Source organism: Cheilinus undulatus, linkage group 11, assembly GCF_018320785.1.
Source record: "Cheilinus undulatus linkage group 11, ASM1832078v1, whole genome shotgun sequence".
Classification (NCBI taxonomy): Eukaryota; Metazoa; Chordata; class Actinopteri; order Labriformes; family Labridae; genus Cheilinus; species Cheilinus undulatus.
In genome coordinates, this window is record NC_054875.1 from 12,594,357 (window position 1) to 12,621,775 (window position 27,419).

At 40.5% G+C, this 27,419-nt stretch overlaps 1 protein-coding gene across 1 annotated transcript; it reads right to left on the reverse strand.

Moving 5' to 3' along the window:
* Positions 1–2,444: 2,444 nt before the first annotated feature.
* Positions 2,445–27,419, reverse strand: wu:fa11c10 (protein FAM110A). Its single transcript, XM_041798376.1, has 3 exons — positions 27,283–27,419; positions 5,485–5,901; positions 2,445–5,165 (listed from the first exon to the last, which is right to left on the reverse strand). The coding sequence occupies exon 3, from the start codon at positions 5,162–5,164 to the stop codon at positions 3,776–3,778; it is 1,389 nt and encodes a 462-aa protein (XP_041654310.1). The 5' UTR covers position 5,165; positions 5,485–5,901; positions 27,283–27,419; the 3' UTR covers positions 2,445–3,775.

Sequence of the window (27,419 nt, forward strand, 5' to 3'; positions counted from 1 at the left end):
CAAATTTTCAGTTATCATGACTGTAATTAGTTTCTTCTCTTCATAAAAATAACAAAAAACTTGATATCTGAGATTTTGTGGCTATAATAACATAGAAGTTGCATGCTTTCTTAGTTACACAATTTGAAGCAGCAAAACTGAGGAATAAAAAAACCCCAGATATTTTCAATTTCTATTTAAAGAGTGATTTGTTTTTCATCCCTCCCCCACAACTGCTTTTACATCATGAAAGTAAATTACTATTGGACTCCTTGAACCACTACACTACTGAAATCCTGTTGAACCTTAAATGCTCACCACCTACATGTTTGAAGTGTAGTGGTCCTTATGTAGAGGAGGGCTTATATTAAAACCATGAATTCAAATCAGTTACAATGTAATTTAAACTGTGGGGTGACAGCTAAAAAGGCCAGAAAATAATATTCAGCACTTATGTGTGCTTTCAGTAACCATTTATCTATTTTTGTGAGCCAAAAATTCTCAGTCACATCTGACTAATTCAATGTGGGTTTAAAAGGCAAAACATCATTACTAAAACAGTTTTTAAATGAAGTATTCCTTCTAAAAGACCAGCCATCCATCATATTTTCATGTTCAAGGTAAAACTTACAGTTCTTGGGACTCCCACCTTTAGGGCCAACCAGTGGGCTCAGGCCACACGTTGGGAAGCACAGCTCTGACTTTACCCAAAAATGCAGAAACCTGTGTGTTTCTTTGCATGACATAAAAGATACTAATATTAATGTGTTCAGGTAAATATTGTTTTTAATCAGCTCTATTTTAAAAGTCAGAAAATACCTTTAACATACACAATGATTTTAGCTCACAAAACTCCTGAACTGAACCTGTATTTTTCTGTTAAATTTTATACCAAATTTAACCTTTAAGGCCAAAAAGTCATACAAAACTTTGAACAGAAGAATGGAACAGCTGTTTCTGACATTATTTACAAGGTCTACTTCCATACAGCTCTTCTGTGATATTATCAGAAAGTTGGATTCATAATCCTGATCTGTCCTAGGCAAATTTAGGGCATTGGTTCCTAACACCAGATATTTCAGACGGGGTCGGGGAGTTTCTGTCTCTGTTAAAGTTATATTAAGTTTAGCTTAGCTTAGCTTAGCTTTGTTTAGCTTAGTTTAGTTTAGCTTAGCTTAGCTTATTTGATAGAGGCCATACACAGCACAACGTGTGCGTATGGGCTATTTTACATTTGTGTTCCCTGGGCAGAAAGTTCTAATCCATATTTTCACAAACTAACATTTTGATTAAAACTCTTATGAATACACAGGGATAAGTGCTGTTTCCTCACAGCAAGAAGGTTCCCGGTTCAGCTTCAGCATCCTCCCACTGACCAAAAAAAATGTCTTTTAGGTTCACTGGTGACTCTAAATTAGCAGTAGGTATGAGCATGCCTGGTAGTTTATCTCTGAACGTCAATCCTGTGATCGACTGGTAAACAGTCCGAGTGTACCCTGCCTCTTGCTCAATGACACCTGAGATAGACGTCACCTCCCTGCAATCCCAAATGGAATAAGTGGTGTAGGAACTTGATGGATGGATGAAGTGTCCACAAATGTGATTTGGTTAGAGCACTCATGTGTAGGGCTGTCTTGTTTGGATTTATACAGTAAAAACAATTGAAATTGACATTTAAGAGTGACAGCAATGTATCACTTTTTAATATTTGGGTCCTGGGGGTCAGCTTTTCTAAGTAGGGGGTGCTAAAAGAAAGAAAAGGTTGAGAACAATTACATTCGAGCAGCAGTTTTCAACCTTTTTATGCCCAAGGTAACCCTAAGATCAAGCCAAAATTAGGCACACCGTATCCTAGCATCTTTGAAAATGTTTCAGTAACTTAAGTGTTTCTGTAAGTGTAGTAATAATATAAGGTGTTGAAAATTCCCACAGCACACTGAAACTTGCCTTAAGGAACACCAGTGTGCCTTGCCACACCAACTGAGAACCACTGCATCAGAGCTAAAGCTTGTATTATTATTATTGTATCCCATGCATTGCTGTGACTAAGGTTTAGAGATCCTGGCACAAATTTTTGAGTGGGTCATAGGTGCCAAAGTCTTCTAGACTGAAGTCAGCTTGTGGCAAACTTTTATATTACAACTTATGTAACAGGATCAAAGAAAAGAAAAAACAATCCAGGGTTGTTGTGTGTCAGTTATTCATGCTGAAATCCAATTTAACAGACCCAACACCTGCTTCACTGAGCTGGACCTGCACCAGCTTTTCAGATAATGAACCGAGGTCTTGGCAGCAGCACTTCATAAAATCCCTGAACACTAAAGGAATCAAAGGAGTGGCTGTCTGCTGCCATATGCTGGCACCGGGTTCTTTTTCACAGTCACCTTTAAAGACTAGGAAAAAAGAAAAACAGCAAACAAGGACGTAGTCTAACATTTTTTTATTAACTGTTAAGAATTCACCATTGTAAAGCATTTTGGATCTCTCATTGAAGACTCTTTGGGCAACCAGTGCCGGGTTAGACTGCACACTTTGTTCAACATCAGCTGACTTGTTCTCCAGTCCTGGTCCGACTGATACTACACGGAGCTCTAGGTACAAGTACGAAGAGGAAAGACAAGCTGGTGCTCATACTGAATACCCTGAAGTTAAAAAGAAAGAAGACTCAGAGGGGGGGCGAGGGACTCTTACACTCCTGCTGTGACAATAAGGAGGTCAAATAAATACACCATAGTCTACATTTACTGTTACTGTAGCAGATATGATCAGATTGCACTTAAAGATTGAATTCTGTACATATAGATGTCTTATATTATAAAATACATTTTCCTAATTGGTCCATTTTTGCCTAGTCGATCCTGAGACACTTCCTGAACCACAGCACTTATACAGCATCTTTATGAGTACGCCCTCCTCAGTCTTTTCCCTGTCCTTCTGTGTGGAGGCAAAATAACTTATTCATGTGACACTTACTTTAACCATCCACTTGTAAGATCCTCTCTTATATGGCTTACGCTCTCATTTCCAAGACATACACAGTAAACAGATTTCTCTTGCTGCGTGAGTGTAGCATAATCCAAGACGTGACCTTGTTTCTGGTGCAAACACAAAAATGTTAAAGGAAGATATACAGACAGTACTTAGTGCAGCTGCTGCCATATTTACTGTACTTGACCTGAATGTGCATCTGTGTCGTGATTATCTTCGTGAGAGTGATGTCTGTGCTTCATCGAGATGATAAAATGAACGTATAAAACAGTTTACTTGCATGCTGACATAAATATGTATATTAACAGTCTTACAGCCAAAATGATTCTTTTAAAATACAAATGTGTTTATGAAAGATTTTTACGTGAAAGTTCACAGTATCAACGTGTTTCTCTTCTCAGCTCGTTCACCAGTTACAACACTGTGCAGCGCCGGAGTCTGTCACAGTTTGCAGCCAGCTCTGCTTTGTTCAGCTAAGATTTCTGGTACAAACACACGCACACTTACACAAATTAAGTACCTTTACATGAGGAGGGAAAATCACAAGCATCCTTTGCCTTCATTCATCATTTATACCAGTCTATTATTGCTTTGTTATAAAGATCAAGTGAAGGAGGAGGGAAAGGTATGGTCCGTTCAGTCCAGCAGGGGAGCAGTCCTGACCTGCAGCCCGGGTTAAAACCACTGATGTGACATTTCCATAACAATGTGATGTAAGGCAGCAGAACATGAACAGATGGGCTCCCCTTCTTCACACAAATGTATGCATACAAAACGTAGTGCTTCCCTGTTTCAAGTCTTTTCAAGTCTATACGTTAGAGACAGCATTATTAGTATCCCTCGCCTGGCGAATCCCGTACAACCACTTGATGACCCGAGCGTTCCTCTCAATGACCGAGATACCGTAGGGAACGCGCTCATTGGCTCTAGCCGGTGAGTCCTCATCATCCTCATCTCCCCCATCCTCCCTGACCCGGTCAGCCTCCGAGCTAGGCGTGCTGACGCTGCGGAGCTTGGACACCGACACAATGTCTGAGTTGGCTCTTGTGAAGAGCTCCACTCCCCCCATGCCCTCCACTTCCTCCGGGTCCAGCCCGCAGTAGTTGAAGAAACGCTCCAGGTCGGCTGTGGCGCGGGAGTAACGGTCACTCAGGTCCGACTTGGAGCGGTGCAAGGATGGGTGCTTACGAGAGGATCCCTTAGAGCTGGCGTTTGATATACGGGTGAAAGCGGGAGAAGCTGGGGGGATCATGCCAGCTCGGACCAGCATGGGACTGGGCGGTGGGTAGGCTGGAGGTGGGGGCAGAGTTTGAGTGGGCTGAGGTTGGGGTTTGCTCTGAGGCGGTGGAGGAGGTGGGACATTTGGGTGAGCGACCTGGCCCTGGGCAGTCTGTCTGGGCCTGATTAGGGGCTGTAGCTGGGCCCTCTGAGGCTTCCTTATTTCAGCCTGAGGCCGGACGTCCACCCTGCGCACTGTCACTGAGTTAGGGCCGCTGTAGAGCGCTTGGACCCCGATACGAGGGGCTCGTGCTGGGACAGGGGGTGGACGGCGGGCTGGCTCTGCTGCCTGAGTCTTGAGGTTGTTGTTAAGAGGAGAGGATGTAGACGAGGAGGTGGAGGAGGAGTTGATGGTGCAATGATTGAGTGGTTTGAGGTTGTTGAGGAGTCGGTTACTCCGCTCCTGCTCTGCTGACAGACTGCTGCCAATGCTCTTAGCCCCTGATGATGGAGAGGATGAGGAGGGGGAGGTGGAGGAAGAGGACTGGGAGCATGGTGCTGGTCCATCGCATACATCATTGATAAGATTATTGAGAATATCCAGGTTAAGAGCAGGTCCTCTCCTCCCTGCAGACCCCTCTCTCCCTCCTCTGTTCTCCACATCAACTGGGCATCGGGAAACTTTGCGGGCTGGAGGAGTGCTGATCTGGCATTGGAGCATCATTCCTGGAGGAAGGAGGGGCTTTCTGATGATTGGTGGTTTAATGGGAGCCTGTCGTGTCAGGGCTACCTGCTGGCTTTTTACGTATTTGGCCTTGTCCGCCTCTAAACGTTCTACAGCGCTCAGTTTACGAGCCCCAGGATCCGCCTGACGACGGAAGTAGTCCGGACCCTTGTTTAGTATCCTGAAGGGCATGGCGGAGGTGAAGGGAACCCCGGCCAGATGGCCGTCTGATGGCCGCAGCGTTTCCACCGGCATGCTGAAAAGAAAACAGATTCTCTGTCAGTCAAACAGTTTTTGAGGGCAAAACCAAAGATATGAGCTTGGAAACTGGAGATGGTTTGGCTTTTTCTAAAGTAACCAAAAGTTATCTAAAGGAATCAAAATAATGTGGACAGAGGATTTAAGTTAGGCTGGAGACAAACATTAGAAGTGACAGAAGGAGAGGTGGGTGAGAGTGGAGCTCCCACATGTCCCCTCTAAGCTTAAGAAAAAAGCTCTTTTGTACTCTCTCTTTTCTTCCCACTCTCCCCCCTTTCTCCCTCCCTTGCACCCAAAGCTCCCTTTAACTTCCTTACCGGTCGCTGTGCTGCTTTTCTCACTTCTCTTTTTCTTATTCCTTTCTTCTCTGTCACCCCTCTCGTTCTTTTATCCTTCGATTTTCCCAGTCCAGGCTTGGTTAAAGGCTACTCATAGGCAAGGGTCAGCTGGGGTCAAATTCCACATCAGGTCCAGATCTATTAGCTCAGTGGTGACCCAAAAAGGAGGATAGGCTGCAGATCGGGGTCAGCGGTCAGCCACAGTGCAGGCGAGGGCAGCTCTTTATCCAAAATGCAAGTCTGGTGTATCAGCTGGCAATGATCCCCTGCAACACGACAGCCTCTATGATCCCGTTTGCAATCTCTGTCCAACTCGTCTGTCAAGCCCGTCCTCCTCTCCAGCTGTCATCTGACACAGAAAGCCGGCCGGCTGCTCAGCCGCTCAGCCCCACAGTCCTGGAGAGGGCGAAAAAGAGATGGAAGTCCAAGTGAGATAAAGGTAGAGCTCTCGGTTTTCAGTGAGCCACTCATTAACAAAAGCATCCACACACTGTTCCACACACACCCACTCCCACACTCACACCAGTTGACAGACAGCGACTCTTTTCAACACTGAAGTGGAGCAGACGGGACAGGCTTTAATATCAGACTGGCTCCTCCCAGCCTGGCCAATCACACATCAGACCGGGAGCCTCAGCGGGGCACTGGAGGCGGGGTGGGAGGCAGGAGGTGCGCTAGCATTGGTCTAAAGCGAAAGGGATTCTGACCAATAGGACCCCTCCCCCCTCTGAGCACAACAAAACACTGAGCCGGGTTGTAATTCAAATGAAAATTCTTTGAAAGGGAGAGCAGTGGGGGAGTTCAGGAGTCGGGGGGAGGACAACGGTCAAAACAGCTGCAATTTTTTTCATTGACTTGCGTCAGGCTCAGCGGGAAACACAGATAGTGCACACAACTGCTCTTCTTATTTAGCTCTTTGTCTTCATCACAGAGGAGGAAACACAAAGTCTGTCACCAAGAGTAAATAAAGGAGGATTAGTCTCATTTCAGTGAAGCATTTTGATTGGGTTTTAATTTATATTCTAACCTTTTAGCTGTCTCAGTGGGTTTTAAGTAGGGCTGGGGAAATGTTTTCGATCACTATTTTGGCTTTCTGCAATAATAAAACAAGACAGTCATGAATAAATGATTGCTGTGATGCTTGTTTTGACCAAAGGTTTTGTGATGTAGTAAATGTTGCAGTATTTGTCGTTATAGTTTGGCTATTATAGTTATTGTTTTCTTTATTCAGTGTTTTTATATGCATATTTTTTACATATCTATGCCTTTTCTTCTCATTTATTTTCCTTTATTGCTTTGTTTTTTAAGCAATGAGTGTCTTGGTTCAACAAATCAGTACGTTGCAGATGTAAAATCGACAATTGTGTTTCATAATCATCTCAGTTTCAGTCTGTATAATGGTGGTTATGATTTTTTGTCATAATTAAGCAGGCTTTAAGTGTATAAAACCTAGAAATATAACAATAAGGGCTGTCGATTTCCTAATTCTGCTGTTTTGCATTAAACTCTTCTTTGTAATTTTGGATTTTTCTACTGACAGATACTAAGAGTGATGGACTTCCTGTTTGGACACAGTGTTGCCACAGAAAAAGAAACTTGTTATGAATCTTAAGGAAATAAAGGGCTGTCAGATGATCTCAAATTTTAATCATAATTTATCTCAGAATGCCTTCAATAATCTCACTTTTTGTAACTTTTCAAAAACTCTACTATTTTGCTGACTTTGCAAACCAGACTGCGGCCGAGCAAAAATTGCAAAAATCCAATCCTCAACATTTGTGCTGAACTGAAAGAGGAATCATTTTAGGAGAAAGAGGCGGTAACTACAGGCAGGTTTTGTTGTACTGTGAGCTGTTAGCAACAGCTGCCTCCAGTGTAGCAGTTAGCTTGGATGTAGCGATTGTAAAACAGTAGTTTTATCAGAACTGGACAGCAATTCTGTCTTATAATGAGAGCAAATAGCCACACTGAAAGATCTTTCATGACCGACAAGATATTTGCTCCTCTGATGACCTGTTTCAGCATGAGTTTGGTATCAATACTGGTGGGGTTTAGCTTTACTGTAAGGCTGTGTTTACAATGGTGACTGCCACAGTACGGATCAGCCTTTATATAGCTGTAGAAAAGCAGCAGTTTAAGCAGACTTTGACTATATTTTTCATTAAAACAAGGGCAAACAGCCACACGGTGAGCTTCTTTTACCAGAGATATTTTTGCATGTCTCCCGATAAGCTGAATTGTAGCCACTCGCAAACACTTTGCTAGCACCAGCTCTTTCCCTATTTTGACTTGTCACTCTGATTTGCCTGTGACAGACAGATCGTTCGTCCAGTCACCTACGGAGCATTTTTTTAAAGTCCTGCCCTTCTCAGACACTCATTAAGGGAGGTTTCTCACATGAATGTGAAAGACATCCATGCAATGAATGTACGTAAACAGTCCATCTGGTGTGGGGTTATTTTTTGCTTCCAAAACTGGATTGTGACATTGGTTTCATGATCTGAACAAAAGATCAGAATTACGGCCTGCAGTGTGAACTCAGCCTTAGATGACAGAGTACACGGTAAACATACTGGAAAAGCAGAATAATGATTCCTCGATTTATAGCACCCCGATGAATGATAAATGGTTTCTTTTGGCTGTAATTCCTCCTAAAGCATATTTAGTGACTTTGCTTGTCTTAATGCACATCAGATTGGTTTTACTTTGAAGGTAAGCTGTATGAAAGTGGCCTGATCAGCCTTATATTTTCCTGTATGGTTTAAATGGACATAAATCATGCAATTAATCACATTTGAAAAAAAAAGTACTGAACTAACTGTGGACCTTCTGGGAATCATCTTGACAGACCTAGAAATAATTATTCTGAGACAATAAGAGTGTCAGAAAGTGATTGTATTGCCTCTTTCTGCATCTTAGTACCCTTTAGTTCCTTCATTATTTCTCTGAATGTTGGGGGTTCAAAGCTCTTCTAACCCACAATGTTAATTTATTTTCACCCTTTCTCTAAAATCTAATTTCCCAGAAAAACAACAACCTCCCCATACCCCTTTATTCCTCCCCACAGCTCATCCCTCCCCCCTCTTCTTAACCGTTTACAGCATTACACTCCAGGGTTACATCACACCCAGTCTGTGGGCCCGTATCCCTCCTCCCCCACCCTCACCTCCAACATATCTATCCACACATTTTTAATGAGTCTTTTTATAGCCATCTTCCTCAACATGTGACCCTGTTTCCCCCAAATCTGCCCCCTCTCTCTCCTCCTTCTCTCCCCTCTCATCTCCTCTGAACGGCCGACCAGCAGCAAGGAGAAAAGAGCTAAAGCGACCATGACAGCTTAGACTTGGACACACATTCGCCCACTTTTTGGAGCTGCACACACAGTCCCCAGTCCGCTTTCATCTCAGCCATGTGACACACCAAAGGAGAGTTTAAAATAGCTTAAATTACAAACACATTTGCATTACCCAAAACAGCACCAAGCCATCAAAAGCCTTTAGGCAGACCTCTGGGGACTATATGTAGAGGAGAGAGAAAAAATACTATTATGACAAAAACAGAGCTCAATATAGAGGAGAGAGGAAATGAAACAAAGGAGAGACTGTTCAGTCAGTTTCAGGTACAGAAAGACAGAAACCCACTGGAGAGGACGTACACGTAATGTGACATCATCACGACGGGGACTTTTGGTCTTTAAAGGGATTAAAGGTCATTAGGAGGAGATGAATAAACTTGTTTTGACTCGGCTTTAGGAGCCCACTGATTCTATAGAGACATCTACAGAGCTTTTGAAATCAACTCACTGTTGTTTCTTAAAAATCTGACTCTAAGTACAAACAATAATGCAACTTGACCACTAACTGGTCAGTCCAAGCCACTGTTTGCATATAAAGATGGGCATAGCATAGCTAATCCTTTATAGGCTTGCAGTGCAACTATACCCTACCTGTACCTACTGTCTCTTTCAACTTGAGTAATGCTGCTTAGTCAGATCATTCTGAAAGGGAGCAGGCATTTCAGACTAAAACTTTGCAAGATGAAACACCGGATTACAGATACAGAATCAGGCCTAATGGCTTTGCAAGATTACAGCTTTCTTGTTGATGCCGGATTTTGATCTTACTATTAGAATGCTTTGCAGCAATTGAGACTCAGACCTGGCGACATTTTTCCAATGTTCTTTTATCTTATTTTGCAGAGACTGTGTGCATTGTAGCCTGTTTCATGTTCTAAGCTGACACAAATACCTCAAAAGGTCTGACCTGTTGTGCATCCAGACCTCTTTGTAAAAACTACTTTATTCTTACATCTATGTTTTTATACCTTAGTTGTGATTTTTTTATAGACTTTTGCCCATACTTTACTACCATCTACTGACTCTTATTTCTCTTTTTGCTTCTTGTGACTTCGCTGTTCTAAGTGCCTTGAATTGCCCCCTGAAGACAATTAGAATTGTTGGGAATGAATGGAAGAGTTGCTCTTGTGCAAACCTGAGCAGGAACAAGTGCTTATTTGAGTAAGTGTTGCCTTTTAACTGCCTGAACCAGCCTGGTCACTCTTGTCCAACCTCCACTACCAATGAGACATTTTTGCCAGGAGAGCTTCCATTCCCTGGAAATTTTTATCTTTTTTTAGACCATTCTCTCTAAACCCAAGAGATGGTTGTGCAATGGTAGATCAGTAGTTTGTGAAATACTCAGACCAGTCTGTCTGGAGCCAACAACAATAGCCATTCAAACTCAGTTTAATTACCTTTCTTCCCCATTCTTCAGCTCAGTTTAAACTTTAATACATCATCTTTACCATGCCTTCATGACTGCATGCAATGGTTGCTGCAGTTTACTTGAACTTATTTAATATTTGTGTTATGAGCAGTAGAGGAGGTGTACCTAATATTGTGATCATGAGTGTATTTAGCTATTATTTTTTCATGGTTTAGTCCTTACCATGCATTATGAATATATTCAGCAGTTCAAAGACTTTTTTCTAGTTGAGCCATGAGTATCCATGGTTAAATTGCTGTGTATAGTCAGGTACACATAGACAGGATCACAGGATTACAGTTATCAGCTAGGAGGGTTTTGTGTGGGTGGGACTTAAGTGTTTGCATGCACACAGCTCTCTTATGAATGTTAAGACCTAAAACACTGAGATGTCCCATTATTCAAACAACCCCCACCCCCCACCCTCCTTTTTTGTCCGTGATTCATCCTGATTTGTCCACCAAAGTAATCATGTTAAGGCAGGGATGGAGCCTTTTCGAATAATATTATTTTATATTGTGGTTAAAGCTCAGAGAGGAGGCCAGGCCAGAGTGTACACTTTTTAGACCATTGCACTTTCATTTGGGACCTCTATCAAAATATTTGTGTCATATCCTTGTACCACAATGACTATCTGGCCAAAGGTGGGCTGTTTTTAAAGAAATTGGTCTTTTTGGTGGATGTGAAAAGGCTCTAAATCAGGACTAAGGGATGTTTTTCTTCTGTCGAGCCCGTGTGGAGAGAATGAAAAGGCCACAGCACTAAACCTGAATTGGTTGTGGTTTCTTGGACCTGAAAGATGTCTAAACTGTTTCGGGTGAAGTCTTTCCACAGAATGAGGTTACTATGAATGGACACATGCATCCATAATATACATTTTACTCTGAGACTGTCTTTTCAACGGGCCAGTGTTGTGGAAGAAGACCTATTTATGGTGGTTCTGAGTGCTTTTCTTTTTTCGTTTTCCAGGAGACTTTTTCATTTCCATTAAAATCTTTAAAAAACATTAGGGTGTTCTTTAGGTTGAAAGTGAAATTTAAGACCCTACTGTGTGTAAAGATATTAATAAAAAGTGTTATAAGAGCACATCTAGCATTCTGAAAGTATTCAGACCCCCTTCAATTTTTTACAAAATTTTTTTATGTTGCACCCTGATGCTACAGCTGAAAAAATATTCTCATTATTCTATATTACCCCAATATGACAAAGTGAAAACAGAAGTTATACATTTTGGCAAAGAGTCTAAATCAGTGTTACTCAACCTTGGACAACCAAAGAGTTAAATTGTTGAAAAACATCCTTGCAAGAGTCACAATCTAAGTGGTGAAAAGTAGCAAAAATGGGTTAAAGTGGCAATAAAAATAAGATAAAGGGGGCAAAATAGTCAAAAAGCAGGGAAAAAAAGGGAAAAAGGGAAACGTACATGTTAAAATGCCAAAAACTGGGTGAAAGTGACAAAAAGGGCAGAAAGTGGCAAAATATGGGTGAGAAGTGACACAAAAATGGGTTGCAGGTGGCAAAAATAGTCAGAAAGTGGCAAAAACATGACAAAAAAATGACTGAAAAGTGACTTAAATGGGCAATAGAAAGCAAAAGATGGGAGAATGGGCAAAAAGCAGCAAACAGTGAAAAGTGGCAAAAAGAGCAAAAACTAGGATGAAAGAGTTAAACACTGGGGAAGATGGGGCGATAATCGATAATAATGGCAAAAATTGTCAAAAAGAAGTTACAGAATTAGACTTCAAGCAGTAAAAATGGATTAAAGTGGCAAAAAAAAAAGCAAATAATTGCAATGGACATCTACAGACAAAAAATAAAGGTTGACAATTAAAGTCAAGTGTGGGAAACAAACTGATCAATGTGACTTGCAATGGATAATTTCTGAGGTCAAAGTTTCCATTTTTAAGGTTTTCTGGGGGAATAATATTTCAAATTAAGCCATAAAAGAGCCACAGATCACCACAAAAGAGCCACATGTTGAGTATCACTGGTCTAAATACTTAAGCAAATTTGATATTTCAGTTTTTTATTTTTACTAAATTTGCAAACATTTGAAAATTCTGATTCACTTTGTCATTATGGGTTACTAAATATAGACTGATGAGAAGAAAGACGAATTGAACTGTAGCATCAGGCTGCAACATAGCAAAAGTGAAAAAAAATGAAGGTGTCTTAATGCACCGTACGCTGACAAAAAAGATGGTTTTGTCATATTTAGAGCTTGAAATAAATAAATGAGGTAAATGATACTAAAGCAGCTTTCCTTTGAGGATTCAGATAGCCATGAATAAATGCATGCATGCTCAGTTACCTTCTTTCTTTACTACTTGGCTCTTAGAAGAGGCGTCTGTCTACGTGTTGTATTGTCAGCTTGGATTGTTCCCTTTCAATCACACAGAAATAAACAGTGTCATTTCAGACAATATTCATCGTTCTCATTGTTCAGGGTCAGACAGCTACAAAGCTCCTCTGCAGTGGGACTATTGTTTGCACAAACAGTAGTGTTGTACCTCTGCCTGCCATCAGACGGTTTCTGAAATGATCAAGCTACATCATGAGCCTACAGATCTATGTGAGTCTCTGTGTGTGAGAAATAACCTTCTAAGGAAACAAAAACATCTCCCCTTAGTCTTGTTTTTTTCCAACTTTCCATCTTTTGCTTTCCATTCATGTTCTGCACAGCTGATTTCTCCCAAAGAGACAAGCACACCACAGGCCCCGACCACAGTGACAGACCCAGGAATGATATTTTTATCCCGCAATGGAAACTTGCTCTGTTCAATTATCATAAAAAATATGCTAACCACTGTGTTAGCATGACTGTTTTTTACATTCAGCTTTCCAACCACCATATTAGTGGGTAATGATGTTTCATGATGTCTGCTGTGTGTGAGAGAAGGAGGTTGGATTTCATTCTGCAAGTAAAATGAGACATATATGAGACATAAAGGAAAGATTAAAGCGTCAGCATTACTGTTATGATCTCTGTGAGCAGAGATGTTGAAAGAGGATGCAGGGGAAGCTCCAGCTGGAGGAAGCGATGACTAAGTTTGACCACAGCTGACTTTGGTCACTTTGCAACCAGCCTTCTTAAGTGTAATTACAGGGAGAGCCAGCGACTTGTAGCTGTTTGACTTTCCAATGTTTTCTAACACTAAGTTATTCAGTTATACACAACAAAGAGCTACAGAAGAGGAACCAGTACTTAGCAGAAGTTAAAAGAAATTTAATTCCTGGAAATTATTCCTAACACAACTGAAACAGGAAGTTGCATTACTCAAAGAGTCCAAACTTTGTGTAAAAGGAACAAGTTGGTTCATGTTTGTTCTATGACTCTGGTCTGGTGGATCATGTTGGCCTTGGTCCCAGCAGACACTGACCCAGCAGAGAACATGTGACATGAATCCTGTAAAATACAACAATCAAAAAGGAGAGAGGATAAACTAAGAAGTTTAATTTACAACCCAAATTTCCAAAAAGTTTGGGCACTGTGAAAAATGTAAATAAAAACAGAATGCAATGATTTGTAAATCTCATAAAACCATATTTAATGCACAATAGAACATAAACAACACATCAAATGTTGAAACTGAGACATTTTTCCATTTCATGAGAAACATTAGCTCATTTTGAGTTTGGCTGCAGCAACACATCTAAAAAAAAGTAGGGACAGGGCCGTGTTTTCCACTGTGTAGCATCACCTCCTCTTTTAGCCACAGTCTTTAAAAGTCTGTGAAGCAAGGAGACCGGTTGCAGGAGTTTTGGGAGAGGAATGTTTTCCCATTCTTTTCTGATGTAGGATTCTAGCTGCTGAACATTCCTGTGTCTTCTTTACAAGATCTCCCGTTTAATGATGCTCCAAATGTTTTCTATTGGTGAAAAGTCTGGACAGCAGACACTCCAGCTTGGTATGTGGTTTAGCATTGTCTTGCTGAAACGTTTTATAAACCTCTTTATACTTTTCAGCATTGATAGCGCCTTTCACGTGTGTAAGCTGCCCATGCAATATACACTAATGCAACCCCATACTATTAGATATGCAGGCTTTTGACCTGTGCTGATAACAAGCCCTCTCCTCTGACCACAGAACAGTTTTCCATTTTGCCTCAGTCCATTTTAAATAAGCTTTGGCCCAGAGGAGACAGCAGTAATTCTGGACTGTGTTCACAAAGTTCTGTCAGCTTTAACTTGCATTTGTGGCACAGTGAACTGTGTTGACGGACAATAACTTCTATTTTTTATTCCATGACACCTTAAGGTCCAAAGACCACAAACAATGAGATTTGTTGCTGCCATGTAATTCCCTATATTAGCTAATATTTCTCATGAAATGGTAAAATGTCCATTAGCATCAACATCTTATGTTTTTTAAGTTCTACTGGGAATGAAATATGGTTTATGAGATTTGCAAATCATTGCAATCTTTTTAGTTACATTTTACACAATGCCCCAACTTTTTTGGAATTGGGGTTATGACTCTAGCTCTGAGTATCTTTCTTAGGGAAAATGTCCAGCGAGACATTAGCAAATAAAGTATCAAGAATCTGTGTCACTTAAATACCATTTGGAAAAGTCACAGTGGCCGAGAGTATGCACGGGGGGGATATAGGTGGGCAGTTAGTCAGCAGTGATTTCTTTGGTTTGTTGCCCACTGGAGGGACAAGCAGGAAGCAATGACGCATTTCACAACAGGAAATGTGTGAGAAAAACAAACAAATGCACACTGCTGGAGTGTTTGCCTCTGACTGTGTCCGAGTGTGACTGACCAGCAGGTTGTCCCTGAAACACAGTGACCTCAGCCCATCTATTTCTGGCCACTTGGACTCACTGGTTTTCCTCTTTGTCATGCTGCTCTAAACAATGCTGTGGCTTGTGAAGCAAGATGTAGAGAGAGCTGCAGGACTGTGTTAAGGAAGCGTGAGACGACATGCATACATACATGTTATTTCATGTAATTTCCCTGTGTGTGTAAATTTAGGCTGTTCTCACATGATCTTGACTTAATTATCACATTATCTTGAAATGAAAACACTGGCTTACCATGAAAATGTGTTAAATTCTTGGTATCTCAAGAATGCCACTGCCACATCCAACCACTACAAACAAAGTTCATACTGGGCCTAGGAAATCACAAATAAGAAAAACTTTATGACAGTCCTCTTTATAGCAAGTTTACCATGTCTGCATACATTTAAAAAAGAATGCATGAAGACATGGATGATTAGTTTCTGTACTGACCGATGGAATAGAAATCTACTCTGGTAAGAAATAGGCCAATAGCTGAGGATTAACCAATGAGCTACAACACAAACGTCAGCCCAGCAGCCCACCGGGACACTCTAGCTTCAGGTTTTAGTCAATAAAAAGCTTAAAGGAGAGTTCAAAAGGTTATCAGCCACTCCCCACTAGGGCTGATTTAAAGAGCTCCAAACACACTTAATAAAGACAGAGAGGAGCAGCAGAGCTCCAGATCTCACGGGCTTCAACCCTTAATGCTCTGATCTCACCACACAGGGCTGGACAGACATCAGACCTGGCCATGCTGCTCATTTCATACTGAGTCTGCATACAGACAGGAAGCTGAACAGCTTGGTTTCATGCAGCCCTGTAGCTAAGCAGGCTGAAAACTGTGCTGATAAAAGAATGTCAGGAGAAGCTCCCAAACACAGCCCCTGGTTTCTATACCCAACAGTCCCGTGGAAACCTCCAAGGTTTTTGGCACCCACAATCTCCAAAGACCCACTGTGGGCTCCTATCATCTGCAGAAATCATTGAGAATTCCCAGCAGAAAATAAAGTCCTGGTGCCAGCTCAGAGAGCTGAATCTGCTACAGCAGCTGCACTGCAATTAACCAGTGTTGGTTTGGATCGGCCTCCAAACAGAAACAGACTATAAAGAACAGCCGGCACACAAGACTGTAAAAAGTCATTAATGTTAACCATCCCTCCATTCAGCAGGTCGTGGCAGATGGCTGTGTCTGGTTTCGCTCCAGGTTTCTGGGAGGTATTATGAGACAGTTTTGCTGCCTATTGGCACTTAAATAAAAGCTGATTGACTGATTCATAAAATATTAACCTGTAGACTCTTCACATCTTTAAATTGCTTCAAATTTTGCATCTTTGTGTTACAGAGCTCTTAATATTAAAAAGCAGAAAAATAACCAGCTTTTTTATATCAATACATCTACTGTGTTTGACATCTTCTTTTGTTTAAAAAATAAAGTGAAAACTATAATATACCAATTTGGAGAAACCAGCAGATGTTTGCTTGAAATTTAAAGTTTTCAATCTCAAAAATACCCAGGCCACCCTTGCAGTACAAAAAAGATTGCATTGGTCTATGCATTCAGCCAGACATTTTAGGGATGCTGGCTGAAAGGTTAAAGTTAAATCCCCAGGTAGACGACACCAGAATTACCAGTCAGGTAAACTAATTTATACGATTTTCTACCACTTTGGGCCTCTTTAACCCTATGTTGAACTGGTAACAGATCAAAATTCATAAGAAAAGCATAGTTTAGCTTTATTTTGAGCCAGAAAATCCATAACAGATGTGTGAACATTAACCTGATTCAAAGCCGGCCTTGCTAGAGTTGCTAACGTTGGCCACATTCTGCAAACCAACTTAAATAAATGCTCAATTTTGACCAAGTTTTCTTGACTTTTGACTGGTCAACTATAGACTAATCAATGGTGAAATTATTTGCCGGAATATCACTAATGCATTTACATTGACAATTTAGTCAAGCTACAGTTTAGTGCATGGAAAATGCAGACACAAACTTCTCTGAAACTCATCTTTCAGTAATATGCTTTACTTTTTCCCTTCAGCATGGCAAAGGCAAGACTCTGCCTCTGATTGGTTAGTACTCCTTATTGCCTTTGTTGTTAAGCCAATCAGAGTTGTCATACTTGGTGGTTCTGTTAGATATTTAACACAAAAGGAGATGGCAAAGCTGTTTTATTAGATTGCATGCCTCCAGATAATGGCATTATGGTGGGGCTGGTTCTCGGCATAGGTGAAATAGGCAGTCACCTAGGGCACCACACTGAGGGGGGTGCAGTCATGAGCCCAAAACATTTTGAATAATACACCAAAGTAATGGATTGCCACTCCTGAGCTCTTCTAATCACAAGGTCCATGCTCAGTTGCTCTCATACAATCTCACCACCACCAAGGTGGTTCCTCTTTAACACTCAGCTGCATTTACGATGAGTAAATGCACACAGTGATGCTAACCTTGCAAAGCAGATGGGTTTGCCAGACTTCCTCTCTGTCTTCAGGCAAATCCATCTTGAAAAGCTCCAATTCACAACATTTGTGCCAAACCGTGCACTGCTATGATCAATCAACGCCACTTGAGGAGAACAAGGCAGCAGCTATGGGCGGGGTTTAGTTGAACAAGCCGTTTGCAATGGCTGCCTCCAGTGCAGTGATTAGCTCAGATGTAGCTACGACATAATGGTAGTTGATCAGAACTGGACCACATTTCTACATGAAAAAAGAGTGAAACAACACCTAAAGCTTTTCATGGTGGAAAATATGTTTTTCACTCTTTTCCTGGCATGCTTCGACATGGGTTTGCAGTCATTATGGGTGGGGTTTGCCAGTATATCCAATGGGTGCTGCTGGGGTAGCTTTTAGCTCAGATGTAGCTGTAGGAAAGCAGCAGTTTAATCAGAGCTGGACCACATTTCTCTTTAAAACAAGAGCAAAGAGCCACACCGTAAGCTTGTCTTGGCAGTGAAGGCGTTTTTGCGTGTCTCCTGACCGGCCTTGGCGTTAATTCTATTCACACAGAAGCACCTACGATAACCCGTGATCTCAAGAGAAGTGCATGCACACAACATCATTTTGGCTTGCTGCTCTGATTGGCCCGTCATGAATGTGGCAGGAACTTTCCTTCAAAAACCTTCCCTGAATTTTTTGCAAGTCCTGCCCTTTTTCCAAATGCTTTCTATGGGAGCTTTATCCAATGAATGTGGAATACAATAGTCTATTTGGCAGTCAGGTTATTTGATTTATTCATAGCTGTCGGGATGTAAAGAAAATTACACAGCCAAAACATAAATGTTTCCCAGGAAAATCTCCTTCCCAAGCTTTAATCATTCAACAACTTTCCCGGCAGCCTTTGCAATCAACAATACTGCACCATTGTCTTATGTATACATCTTATAGAAACAGTTGGACCACTATAGACAGTGTACATTGTTAATCCTTGATGGTTGTATATACATAAAGCTATGTATAGGCTTTTTAACGTATATTTGTGCCATGTGTTTATTTATGTGTATGAATATAATTCTTCACTGTTTATTCTTACCTTTGTTCAGCTGTGTTGTTTTTGGTGTGTGGTTATTGATATTCAAGTATATGAGGAAGTCAAAGGTCAACATTACAATAAGTCAATAAAAGAAAGCGGACTCTTCTGGATCTGCTTTCTGCTTCATGAGAACTTCAACGTTATGCATGACTGACATGTTGGACTGCGAGGTTATGCAACTCTTATACCCACTAAAGTCTAGACAAGTACACAAAAATATGCACTGAACCATAAGGAGTTATTATAGCATCCAGCTCCATCTTTGTACGGCCCTCCCCCCTCTCTCCTCATCTGCCGGTCTCCCCTTAACCCCCATCCACCCACCCACTCCACCTCTGCCCGCCACTGTCTGCGTCTGTGGCCCCAGGAAATACACACACACACACACACACACACACACATCCATGCACAAATACACCCAGCGGTGGGATGAGGAAGGGAACAATGAAATCCTGTCTCATGTGTGCATGTTCAACTACGCATCCATGAATGTAGACATCATATCTGTGCATGTGTGTGTTAAAGAAAAACGTATTTAGCTGGTGGCAGTGTCTTATTTGAGAAAACTGAAGATAGCTGCAGAAACAAAGATGCTAAACATTTCTTATTAATTTAATTGGTCCATATTCCACAGAAAAAAAAGATTCTAAATAAATTAGTTATCACATTTTTAATGGCCTTTGTGTATAAAATGGAATCAAGAGAACTCCATCCCAGAGAGTCAAACATAAATCTTTTAACTGTGCTTCCTTTAACACAGCTACAGTATGACTGATATTATGATATTCAAACAGCCTAGAAACTCCTCAAAATGTTTTTATATAATGCCAAAACATAACTGATTTTCATCACTGCCACTTAGCATTGATTTCTTTACAGATGTGTCTGTAGCATTTGTGCTGTAGCTGCTTTGCATGCCCTGGCCCTCTGAATATATTTTTTGCAGCGAAGCAAAGCCCTGGAGATGAGAGATCATGGGAGAACTACAAGTTCACACAGGATTGAGAGATCATGTGATAGGAACCTGAGTGAAAATTGCATCTTAAGCATCAGGTCACTTTCCCTTTCTGAAGAATATTTGCAATTCCCTCTGATATAATCCCATGATTATTTTTGCTTCTACTATGGCTGAGTAAATTAGGAAATGAAAAGTTTTATATTTGTTATAAAGGATGAGAAGTGTCCCACTAAATCCTGTGTTTCCTGCTTCCAACATTAACTTATCTCACTCATGGCGTCATATTATCACTGTGGCCCTCTGACCCACTGATGACTCATGGTTTGTGCCCCCGGCTGTGACATAATGTTGATAAAGTGTTGAGATTTACAATTGGGAGTCCGTTTATTATGTTGTATTTTGAAACTGGCTGGATGCTCTGGGCATTCTTGTCCATTTTTGTGTTCGTCTGCTCCACATGGATTGAGGCGTGCCATCAGAGACAGGTCTGTGCTGTGGAAATTCAAAGAATGACTCAAAAGAGGAAAATTTGCTCTGGAATGTGCAGGACAGATGAAGCATGTGGAATGTGGAGGTGAGGTGAGTCTGTAAAATGATATTTTCTATATTATTATAATGGAAAAAGTGTTTGACCTCCAGGAGCGTGCTTGTGGCAGCAACTACCAGAATTAATTTAGGCCTCAGCACATCTAGGGCCATGGGATTTAACTGCATGGGATTTAAATGCACAAAATTCAGAGATGAATTTTGACATATCTTTCTGTGCAAATCAGGAGCGCCATGTCTCCAAAAAATAATGCTGGTCTACAAAACAATACATGCTGCAAAAGTCTATAGTGTTTGCCCCATCCTCTGGTAAACTGAGATGCATTGAAATAGAAGTTAAAGTAAGGTTTTTGCATCATTCTTGGTTGGTCCATATATTTTGATTGGTCAGGAAAACTTCGTACGTGGTTTGACAAAAACTCAGCCCAAAATTTAGCATGGTGAAATTACATTGCTGGTGTGAAAGCTTGCATTGACTCGCTACATGCAACATGCACAAAAAGTGTGAATTTTTTGCATGAAGAAAGTCTAGTGTGCAAGGGCTTTTAATCTTTTTATAAAAATTCCTATTAAATTTAGTCGTACATAAGTCATTTTACTCTTGAAAGTGAAAAACAATCATTCCAGTCTTACCCAAAGTCCCTAAAATTTAGTCTACTTGTAGTTGAAACAGTTATTTTCTTTGAACTAATTTAATCAGCCATGTTTTTATATTGCAAAAGTAAACTATTTTAATCAATGCACTATCAATACTTTAACTACTGTAATTGGTCACTATATCATATTTCATATATTTAGGATAATCCATTGAATGCGCTCTCACCTCTGCCTGTGTTTTGACACAGTGCAGAAATATTGTAGATTTTGAATCCAACAGTTGAGGTCAGATATTTTAGTCTTGTTTTAGTCTCCTGGTTGAAAATCAAATGCACTTTTTGTAACAGTTTTTAACATCAAAGATCTATTTTTAGCTAGTTTCAGTCTAGTCTGTCTTCACAGAAAAAAGGTAGCTGACGAACATTTTAATTCATATTATTAGTTAAGTAAATTAACACTAGCAACAAGCTAGAACTTCATTTTGATGGGCAGAAAACTTTTGCAAAACCAGTGATGATAGGCAGAGAAAAGAAAGAACCAGAACTGGATTCAGTGGCTTCTATAAACCAAGGATAAAAACCCCATAATAATAAGATCAATAAACCAGTTTGTGATTGTTATACTTCACGTTATGAGGATGCATGGATGGAACATCATTTCTGTTTATTTATTTATTTGTTTTTTTTTGTTTTTGTTTGTTTTTTTGTTTTTTTGACAAAAACGCGGCATTAAAGAAAAATCCCTGCTAAGGTCATTGTAAATAAACAGTAAGTATTCAAACCAGGCGATCTATATGCTGTAAAAGTAGAGCTGAAAGGTAAACACAGAGTGCAATGTGGAGTTGATGAGCACATTCCAGACTTGGGAGGCGTGGAGGCAATCAATCACACACTGCTGTCCTCATTCAGTTACAGAGTCACACACCCCCACATTTGTTTACTAAGGTCACTTCAGGGGAAATACCCGAACCACTGCTGTGACAACTACTCGCCTAACCCTGACCAATGAAAGTTTAGTCATTGCATTACTGATACTAATTCACTGCTACAGAAGTTTATGTAAACGACATGACTGTATGTGATCAATGAACCTTATTGATTGATTGATTGACCTAAAAATCAGCTTTGGTGTTCAACAGGAAAAGCTGTCATGCTCTGACAGGTCTTCAGTGATTTGTCACCAGAAAGGGCCCACATGCACACTGACACCCTCTCTTTCTTTGCACTCACGTGTGAAAACGCTCTCACATACTGGACTCTTTTTTCCAACCCTACCCTATCAATGATTACTTCTGGCCTGTCAGAGAGAGAGGTGCTGCAGGTCCAAAGAGCAGCCATGGAAAACTATGTTTCTGTTTGTTTTAGCCAACGGCCATTATGTTATGAGCCCTACACATTCTTGTCCCTCCTCTGTACATACAGGCTTTAAAAGAGAAGTTGAACTTTGTCTCTATACAGACAGGGTGGGAGGACTTGGTAGATTTTTTTTTACTTAAAAGTAGCTGTGTGTTTATTGAAATGTATTGAACTTTTACTTGTTGGAATAAAACAAATGACTATGTCTTCTCCTGCTGCTCCTGGAACAGTTTAATTTCTGACTTGGTTTTCCATGACTTTCAATCTGCTCTTTGACTGAAATATAACAGGCAGGTGGACAAATGTTAACACACTGAGGGGGCAGTACCACCAAGTCACTAACCGTGATGGCCATGAAGGAACAGCCCATCACATAATGTGGTATTTTAGTTTGGGTGAGGCTATATGAAGCTGGACCAACTGGGAGAACTATACGGGGGTGAGCAAGGAGACAGCGTTCACCTCAAGAGGCCTTGAGACACCATAGAGCAGGGCTATTCAATTACAAATTCAACTGGGCCATTTTAAAATCAAGAAATATAGCCCAGCCAGACATGTTCAGCTTCAATTAAGCAGCTGGTAATGTCAAATTTGGAACCAATACATCTCAGTTTGATGAAAAATGTGCACTTTTTACTCAGTCTCCCTTTTAAATTTGGCAACATAGCAAAGGCACATCAAAAAGTGCATAAGAAAACAACAACAGAGCTGTATTTGAACATAACCTGAGGTACTAGAAATGATTTTTTTCCCACTTGAATAAAAACAAAATTAATAGAATGAAAAAATGAAATGAAATTCTGTAAACAATAATTTTGGTCAAATCTTACCCAGGCATGTCTTAAAGTGCATTAAAACTAAATCTGCACAGTTGTAGCTACAGTTGAAGTACATGTTTTATGCTTGGTATTTTGGGGCTACTTCTGTCAGCATCGCTAGCCAGGCTTCATAACATTGCAGTGCATTGTAGGTAGACTGTTGTTAGGCTACGCGGCGTGTTGCATTCACCGTCTGAAATACTGTGGGAGTTTATGAAAACTTGCGAAACAGGTTGCCCTCTGCATCTCTGGCACGACCACAGTCTGGGCCACTTGGGGGTTGGTTCTGGGCCGCATGTGGCCCCCGGGCCACTAATTGAATAGGCCTGCCATAGACCTTAAATCTCCCTGAAATCCAAAAAGGAACACTTAAAAGCAGATGCCAAAACTTATCCATGCTATCCGTGCTACTTGCATGATGCAAAGCACTGGTGCAGGACAGTGCTGTAATAAAGATTTGACACCAGTTTGCCTCGATGCATTCACATTGATACCCCAAGGGCATGAATATTATGTATACCTCATCTGTCAGTGACAGTGTTTTAGTGCAGTGCATGAGCATGAGAGAGCATGGTTCAGTGGGAGCTCCACAGATATTCCTACATGTTCAGTGCTGCATTCCCACGCTGACTCAGTGGATCCTGTTTCGCCTCTGTAATGCCTTTAACAACCCTCAAAGATCGACAAAGGGGATCACAGGGAGGTAATATCACAGCCTCAAATGACACTGTGAATTGGGCTCATGACACAAACAGTAAAAGGTCATCAGTGCTAGATAGCTATGTAAAACCAGCGAAGCTGTTGACACCTTTGATTACCATTCAATCTGAGTGATCTGATAAGTTGATAGCACAGAAGTACTGGCATTCACATGTTGCGTCACCATTGAGTACTTGACGTCTGAATACACTTCCCTGGCCAACATGCAAAGACACACCAGCCAGTTAGAAAAGACCGAATCATTTACACCCATCAGGAGGCAGCATTGTTCTCCCCGCTGAGGGGACGATCCTTAATGCCGACCAGGACACATGAGCATTTGCACTACCAGACCACCTCTGTATGTGGTCTGAGATGGCCTCTGAATGCATTAGGGTGCATTCACTGCTTGCTTGCCACCTTTATCAAGTTACACAGGATGGATGTTAATGTCTCAAGCTAACTTTAAGTCACCTAATAACAAGAAAAGAGGTGGAGTTGAGGTTGGCCTCCTGTCCCCTAATTAAACATAACTCATTCTTCAAAATTAAAAAGAGTTTCTACCAATAAAATCTTCTTTTTTTGTTGTTGTTGTTGTCCCAGGCCGTATGCCTGTTATTTCCAATCAAAAATTGGATTTTAACGCGTTAAAGGGGCCTCCAAGTCTTAAGTTTACACTCAAACTGCAGATCTCGCCCTGTTAACAGTATCATTTAACAACAGAGGTTACTGATATAGAAAACAAGTATTTGAGTAATGCTGTTGTTGGTATTGTTAGAATCATTGCACTGGAGGAAAATGGAACCCAGACACACTGAGAAAGGCTGATGAGGAACCAAGTTCATTAAAATGGATCAGGACTTTTAAATAGTGAGATAGCAGGGTTTGGGGACAAATGAAGTGCAAGGAGAGGATAGGTGGAGGAATTTTCCCTTTAGGCATGGGTGTAGTGGTTTGTGCAAAAGTGGGTATACTCTGAATTCAAGTAAATATAATCTATGGAGAAAAATTAGTGGGTGTACTCCATGAACTTGCTCAGACCAAATGTTTACATACACTGTTCATGGAAAACACTGCTTAGAGCCTCATTTATTTTAACTAATTATTATGTAATTATATCTGCAAAGTTTACAATAATAGCTACTAGTGTATATGCACACTGATTTGAGGCATTTATTTAACATTGCATGTGTCTTTTATATCATGTAAGTTCTCGTCATCCTCTTTTTGTATGTTCAGTTCATAGTTTCTTTAAGGAAGTCTTAGTTTGTGGATTTTAGTGCCCTCTAGACAAAACATGCATGTATAATTTCATAAAAAATCTCATCCTGCCTCCTTTAACAGTCAGTTAGCCGTCAAGAGCTTTTCTGTTGAAAATGTCAACTAAATGTATGAATTGAATACTTGCAGTTTCTGCAGTACACAATCAATCATCTCATTTGAAATCTGCCATGTAGCAGTAGTTTCAAGCTGTTTATTTATGAAATAATCAATCTTTATGCTGATGGTCATAGAATGGCCTCAAAGCTAAATTCATTCTGTCCATAACCAACCAAAAACTCCTGAAAGTATCTGTAAGTTTACCCGATTGGGGTTTTGAATTCTGGTCTGGGTATGTTCAGTATCCAGCAGTGTTAATTTTATCAACTAAAACTATGACTAAAAATGCTCATCGACAGCCTTTTTTTCCATGGCGAAAAAAATAAGACTATCAAAAGATAGATGTGTGATGACTATAACTGACTAAAAGTAAGTTTAATTTTCATCAAGATGATTAAAACTAGACCAATGTAATTTAGTTTTTTTTAGACAGTCAAAAACCACGATATTTCTCCACTGTGGGTAAATCTGTCAAAAAACAATGCAGCTGTATCTATTCTGCCTCCCAGCTGTAGAAAGCAGGGACCCCAGGTTTGGCAGAGTACATAGAACACGCTACCATGATTTGGTACCAGATTTAGGCAAGAGAATTAATGCTTGGACTAAAACTAGACTCAAACTAGAAAGGGTAGAAATGATGAAAATGTGACTAAAACTAAAAGACATGTAATCAAAAGACTGAAATTAAAAATGTCTGTCAAAATAAACACTGGTATCCAGTGTGGGTCCTTAATGCCATCAACGTCCATCTATCTCTTTGGACAAAAGCATGTGCTGAGTTATATTGTTACACAATAATGCTGAATTGTTTCAAGATCTGATTGTAAAAGGTTTCTCTGTAATAAAGGTTCTGTTATGTAGATTTTTTTCTACTGAGCCATACAAATTCACCAAGAATGACTAAACTTCTGTTAAATATATATATATATATATATATATATATATATACACACACATACATATTTGTTCACTGGCATTATTAAAATCATTTTCAAGCACTGTAAATTAAAAAAAATCTGAATTTTTACTGCTCTAATGGGACTTGTCGTGGTGAAAACACCAAACTTAACACCTTCTCAGAAAGCTGAAACTGACAAAAATGCTGTTCTGTTGCTGTATCTAACTCGTGCTTTCTGCTGCTTTCTTGGGGTTGATTTTTCATTGGCTGAAAGTTCTATCACAGAAGCATCCCTCCATTCTTTTTGACAATAGTCTATTCAAAATTCTTGGGTATGAGTGGCAGGGAATCCATTCCCATAATTCCCTGCTACCCTCATCATCTTTAGTCACTGTTTCAACTGAGAGACCCCTGGCGGTGGAATTCCCGTACTCTGAATTTATCTTATCAATTTCCTTTTTGTGTCAGCGCCAAAAGAAAGCAGTGTTGTTTTTCTGTGACCACTCAGTGGTGGGAGTTTCTGAGTCATATTTTTGCAAAATGACTTATGGAGCAGTGTTTTTCAATCTGTGTCCTGGAGATCCCCGACATCTTAGAGATATTTCCACATACCTGAAAGGAGAAATATCTCTAATGGCCCCTTATACAATGACATGGTAAATAAGGATTAAACTATGTATACTGCAGGCACTTTTGTGTTTATAAAGGTGTTTGTTTTGGGCTGAGTCTTGTGTTGAAGGTGTGTTGGAGGGCTGCAAGCAGACCAGGTTAAATCAAGGGAGTAAATGTGTGTTTGTTGACCTAAGCCTGTCACATGCATCTTTGTTTTGTTTACACAAAAACAAAGAGGCAGGTAGGACATGCTCTCTCTGCTATAAGGTATTAGAGCTTCTGTTGTCCTGTCAAACTAATCCAGGAGCATGAGAAATAAAATCCACTTTCATGCATGTCATTGTTACATTTAAATCCACTGTCAGCATGGCACACAGCCTCTCACCCTTTCACAGCTGAGAGGGCTCAGAGAAGGAAAATAGTCCCAGAGTAGAGCTGCCAAATGTTATAATCAAGACCTGTATTTTTAGATTTTGGCATTCTGTCTCAAGGACGAGGAAGCTCAGGGAGAGACACAGAAAGAGGCAGTGGTCAACTGAATCATAATTGGGTATTTTACTTGCTTTGTGCCATTTTCAGACAGTTATAGTTAAGCCATAAGCTGATCCTTGTACACGGTACTCTAAAAAACACAGTTAAATATGGAGATAACCATGCCATAAAGGAAGACATATTGAGAGAAATAATTGAGTCAAATATCACCCTGAAGTGTGATAGTTTGCTGCCAGAGCAACAAGCCCTCCCCCCTTTAAAAGCACACACTCACAACCCCATGTCTACAGGCACTGAGATCTGTTCAAACAAGACAATGTAAAGTTTACTTACATGATGTTTACGAGTCAGGCAGAGATCGTCAGCTCTAGGAGACAGGAGAGGACTTTTAAGCACGACAGTTGTGAGTTGCTCTGGATGAAGCAGGTTGGATCTTCAGTACTACAGCCAGGGAGCCGGTATGAGTGTGG